The sequence below is a fragment of the Corvus moneduloides genome, chromosome 16 (genome assembly GCF_009650955.1).
Source record: "Corvus moneduloides isolate bCorMon1 chromosome 16, bCorMon1.pri, whole genome shotgun sequence".
Classification (NCBI taxonomy): domain Eukaryota; kingdom Metazoa; phylum Chordata; class Aves; order Passeriformes; family Corvidae; genus Corvus; species Corvus moneduloides.
Window position 1 is genome coordinate 5,907,604 of NC_045491.1, and position 5,680 is coordinate 5,913,283.

The 5,680-nt window shown below is 55.1% G+C and overlaps 1 protein-coding gene across 1 annotated transcript; it reads right to left on the bottom strand.

The window, feature by feature from the left end:
* Positions 1-2,133: 2,133 nt before the first annotated feature.
* LOC116452219 (galanin receptor type 1-like) lies at positions 2,134-4,820 on the bottom strand. The gene is made up of 2 exons (XM_032126452.1): positions 4,661-4,820; positions 2,134-4,210 (listed from the first exon to the last, which is right to left on the bottom strand). Exon 2 carries the CDS (start codon positions 4,112-4,114, stop codon positions 2,786-2,788), a length of 1,329 nt encoding a protein of 442 aa, XP_031982343.1. The 5' UTR covers positions 4,115-4,210; positions 4,661-4,820; the 3' UTR covers positions 2,134-2,785.
* Between the last annotated feature and the right edge of the window lie 860 nt (positions 4,821-5,680).

Below are 5,680 nucleotides of genomic sequence, written 5' to 3' on the forward strand. Positions count from 1 at the left end.
CTGCGTTCCACAGACCTGTTCAGGTTAATAAAATCACTGCCAGAGCCCGGGCAGCTCACAGGATGCTGTGTGGCTTCCACATTGACGTCACTGCTTCTCATTTACCCTTGGGTGAGAGTGACCGAAATCCATTACTACCTGGCAGCCACTGGGTAAAGCCCTGCAAAATAAATCAGCGTTCTGCACAGCAAACAGGTGTCTGCAGCACAAAAGGAGCCATTCAGATCAGCAGAGCAGGAAGGGATTTTTCATCAGGGAAGTGAAGACATGAATGGGTCATTAGAGCGAGGGGAATTCACAGGCAGAGAGTGATAACAGGGAGACGCAGGGGGAGATTTCGTTGTGGAGACGGTGGAGAAGTGATTGGAGTGTGGGGGATAGAGAGGAAGCAACCAAGGAGACAAAGAGGAGTTAAGTGAGCAATTCGACTTTATTATTGGAAAACAGGGACACTGAATGAAACTGGAAAATACATTTAGAAGTGTGAAGAGGACGTAACCTTGCCCAGTGGGGGTGACTTTTGCCACAGTGAATCTCAGTGGTCAGGAGTGCTGTGGGGCTGGAGGAAGGCACGGGCACCTGCATCAGGAGGGGAAGGCTCAGGAGAACACAGTCCCTGGTGTTTCTGCCTCCATGGAGGGTACAGAGACTTCCAGGCAGGACCCAGGCACCAGCTCATGAATTCAGAGAAAAAAATTCCTCCTCTGGGATATTTTAAAATGTGGATATCTTGCATCTTTGACAGCATCATTTGACCCTGTCCATTTTCAGAGCCATGCCACCACTGGGAATAGAGCTGGTCTGGCACCTCCGTGGTTCTTTCATTGTAGTTTATTCAGGGCAGGATTAAATACACTGGTCAGGGCAATGTAGGGGTTACAACACTGTGTTACATTTGGTCTGGGGATGGAGAACATCTTTTCACAGATGTGGAACCAGTGGGCATTCAGAGCGAGCTTTTGATGCTCCTCAGGCTGCCACATTTTACCAGCCCTAAAAATATGCCTTGAAAGAAAATAAAATCTCTACAGGCTTTTCTCCATAGCTACTAAAAGATCAGGCAGTAGGTACACTGCTATATCACCTGCAAAAATGCAGATGCTCTCATCTCTAGCACGCATAAAAGCCATGAATCTGGGCAGTTGTAATGTCTTGTTCGTTCATATAAAGCGAATACAAATTGTGGATGGCACTGCCTGGTAATGAGAAATCTTTCACTTCCCAGGCAGATCGTTGTTAACATTAAATGCTATTGAGTGATCATTACAAGGGTTAGGTTGAACCGCTATTTTCTTGTCTCTATTTTTTTGACAACAAAAGGCCCCCTGGAAGGCAGCAGGATATTATATGAAACATGGGTTTCCTTAAACATCCTTCCCTTGTTCAGTAATAATAATAAAAAAAGCCCCCAGTCATCAGAAGCCTGAGTTCCTTTAAATTCAAAATCCTCTTGCAGGGACACTGCTGTGTTCAGTCTGGACTTTGCTAAGAGGACAGACTGGCTGTGCCAGGTGCTGGGGCACAAGTAGCCGGGCATGAGCTCTTCTGGCGCCAGGAGATGGTGCACATCCCCTCACTCCTGGCATCGGCCAGGGAAGGGGTTCATCCCTTGTATCATTCCAGCCTTTTGGATCTTTGTTGTACATTTTTTCCCTCCAACCTGTTGCCTGGTCTGTTGTGTTTTCTCTTAGATCTTGGGGAGAAAGGTCTCCTCTATGCATACAGATCCAGTGCTCAGAACAACAGAATGCTTAAGCTTTACCAGAGTCTTTCAATGCTAACATAATAAAAGTATACAATTTATTTATCAAAGTCTCCTTTAAAGGAGAAGATGGATACAGAAACAGGTTTTAACCTACTTGTGATGCTCAGGAAAAGCAAGCACTTTGATTCACTCCTTCCCAGACAAATAGCATTGCATTAGTTGTTTCTGATTTTATTAACTATAACCACTTTCTATTTTTATTTTCACATGCCATTGACTTTGTTTGGTACAGACACAGCTGAACAAGGCTGGTTTTTCAAGTGCAAATCATGTTAACAGATGCCCAGTTCTTTCCACTCCACACACAGGAACACTGCTGTAAAAAAGAGAGCTGATGCCCCAAAAAATATTTTCCTGTTGCATTTCCTAAATCACGTCTGAAGCCCCATTATCCCTCTGAATTCCCAAATGTGGAATGGGGATGGTTGCTTTAGTACTTCTGGCATGGTCTCTTCACATAAGGAGAATTTATTTGCAGGGAGGAGTGAAACAATACGAGCAGACAATGAAATCTCAAGTGGTGAAGTGTGCGAAATTCTCCATTTACTATTACTTTTTATGATGCTGTTTCCAGCTTTTCTTCACTGCTCGCAACTACAACTGATGGATTTGGAGCAGAGAGTGCCTCTTATCGCTGCTCTTCATCAGCAAGTGTGAGCAGCAGCAAGCAGTCAAATCGTTGCTGTATCCAAACAGCATCTCTGCATCCAGGGATGGAGCTGCAGGGAGAGCTCACTCGCTGGGAACTTGATCTGTCTAATTATGTGACTGTTGACTGGGCAACGGGCTGCACATCCAGTTGTCCCCAGTAAAAATAAATTTGTCTTAAAATTTCATCTGAGTTAAAATACATCATCTTTTTATCTCATTACCTGTTTCTTTCCCTGTCACAGCATTTTTGAACTGGTATCAAGAGTTATTAGAAGAAAGCTCTTTTCTGTCATTAAACTACCGGGTTCAGAAAGATCTCTAGAGTCCTTAAATGCAGATGAGGGTATGAGTGGCACTTCCTGAGCAGAATTACAAGGAAGTGTTCTCACTGGAGACAGTGTTCAGAGGTGGATGCTGGCAGGAGTTCAAGTGTCCACACTGTTTCTTATGGCCATGACTTCCCTGACATCTCCTGCCCATGCATGGGGTGGTGGAGGGTCCTTTCTTTGCAGGGTCCACTGAACTCCGGTAAGAGAGCAGCTCTGGGACTGAGGAATGAGTTGTCCCTTCAGACAGAGAGAAGTTAAAGAGAGAGACCATCCTTTGGTGGTATTTGCTCTTCATTTCCTTGGCTGATCTGTAGAGGTTCCCAACAAAGCAATAGCATATGGGGTTGAGGCTGGAATTGGTGAGGCCAAGCCACTGGGCAAAAGGTCTGAGCTGCAGGATCCAAGGAGAAGGAGTCACATCCTGCAAAGATTTGGGGATGTTGAAATCAATCCAGATGTCCATCAGGTAGACGGGCAGCCAAGAGATGGCAAACAGCAGGACCAGGGCCACCACCATCTGTGCCACCTTCCTGCGGACCTTCAGCCTGGAGGCCGGCAGGGATCGGTTCAGGGCAGAGCTCTCCTTCAGCTGGCTGCTGCGGCTCCACAGCCGGCGCACCGTGAGGAAGCAGATGACCATGTTGAACAGGACGGGCAGGCAGTACAGGGCACAGAAGAGCAGGAAATTGTAGGCTTGCTTGAGCCTCTCCTGAGGCCAAATCTCCCTGCAGATGGAAAACACCAGAGGCAAGCCCTCCACCACCCCGATCTCATCCCGTTTGTTCATGAAGATGAGGGGCATGCATATCCCTGAGGACAACAACCACACCACCAGGATGGTGCTGAGGATCCTCTTCTGGGTGAAGAAAGACCGGGCGTTGAGCGGGTTGTGCACGCTGTAGTACCGGTTCACGCTGATCACGGTCAGGCTGAGGACGCTGGCAGAGACAGAAACAGCCTGGATGAAGGGCACTGCCCGGCAGAGGAAGTCCCCGTACACCCAGGCTTTGTAGATGAGGTTGCCCACGGTGATGGGCATGCAGATGCACACTACCATGAGGTCACACACGGCCAGGTTGATGAGGAGGCTGCGGGTGGCACTCAGGCTGGACACCCGACTCCGGCGCTTGCGGGTCAGCACCCTGATGGACATGATGTTGCCCACGAAGCCCACCACAAAGGACACCAAGTACATCACTGTGAGGCTGATGGTTACAGGCTCCTTCACAAAGAGGAAAAGCATCTTCTCCAGCTCTTCCCACCCCAGCTCCTGACTGCCGTTCCAGAGCCCGCCTTGGGTCTGGTTCTCCTCCTGCCAGAGCTGCAGAGGGTCAGGGGGGGCCCCAGGTTCTGGGGGGGAGGAATCCATGCCTAAGTCCTCCCGTCGGGCAATCTGGGCTAACGGGGCAGAGCCTGCTGCTCTGCTTCCAGTGCACCGGACATGGCGAGCTGGGATCAGCCCCGCCTGCAAGAGAGGGTGTGGAGAGAAGGGGTCAGCGGGGGCTCGGGGCAGCGATCGCCCTTCACAGGGAGCTGCCGGGCCAGCAGCAGCTTATCCGCAACTTAGTTGAGAAGCGGCCGTAGCGCGGGCGGCCGGGCTGGGCAGCGCGGCACCGGCACCGGCACCGGCACCGGCACCGGCACCGGCACCGGCACCGGCACCGGCACCGGTCCGGCAGCGGCGGCGGGGCCGGCGGGAGCCCCTGCCCGGCCGCGGAGAGACGGCGCCTTCGCTGGGAGGACGGGGAAGGAGCCCCGGTCCCCCCGCAGCCCTCGGTCCCTCGCTCCCTTCTTCCCCCGAAAGTTGCGTGTCCCGCGGCCGCGCTGCCGGACCCCTGCCCCGGGCTGCCCCCAGACTCCCGGTCCCCCCCGGTTCCCCGTCTCTCCCGCGGTCCCGCGGCGCGGCGGCACTCACCGGGCGGAGGGCGGGCAGCTCCGGCCGCGGTCCTCCCGCCAGCAGCTCTGCTGTGAATGTGTGTCCGTGTGTCCCCGTGTCCGTGTGTCCGTGCGTGTGTGCGGCGGCAGCGCCCGACCCGCTGCCACACGCGCGTGCTCGCACCCACCGCACCGCCAGCCCGGCGCACTCCCCGCGGCGCGCACACGCTGCACACCCCGCACAGAACCCCGCGTACACCCCGCACACACCCCCGCACACCTTGCACGCCCCGCACACCCACAAAGCCACACACACACACAGAGCCCCGTTCTGAGACCCCTGCGCACTCACACACGCGGACCCCGACAGACCCTACTCACGCACCTCTGTAGACCCGCACACTCGGTGCACACCCCCCCTTGCACACACTCGGCTGCACGCACCTTCCTACAGGTACCCTGCACACCCGCAGGCACCCTGAGCATCCATCGCCCCGCTCCCTCCTTACCCCCACCCCCCGCACCCACTCCCGCACCTCTGCGTGGCCGCGCCCTCTTTGCACCCCCAGTCCCTTCCCGTGCACCCCTCCCCGCACACGCAGGTGCGGCTCAACCCCCGCAGCCCTCTCGCACCCCAAGAACACGCACACACACACCCACCACCCTCCCCCCGCAAAGGATTCCCCCGCCCCTCCGCCCGCAGCGCTGGCTGGGGCCATCCGGGGCCCGGCCCGGGATAGGCTAAGCTGGGACCAGCCGAGCCGATCCGAGCCGAGCCCCTGCCCGGGCCGGGCCGGGCCGGGATGGACTGAGCCGAGCCGAACCGTGCCAGCCGCCCCTCCCTCCTGGAGCCAAGAGCCCGGCCCGGCCGCGGTGCTGAAGGGACAGCTCCGCCCGGGACAGGCACGGACCGGGCACGGACCGGGCAGGGGCTGGTACGGTCGTGGACTATTCCTGATGGTCCCCTCCTCCTCTCCTGGGGTCCCTGGGTTCAGCTGTAGCAGAGCGGGGAGGGCCCCGGGCGCTTTACTTTAACACCTCCCACCGTCCTGAGGTTCTT

Bases quoted from the DNA above. Each gene is read 5' to 3' on its own strand.
- LOC116452219 (XM_032126452.1), bottom strand. From the start codon at position 4,114: ATGGATTCCTCCCCCCCAGAACCTGGGGCCCCCCCTGACCCTCTGCAG.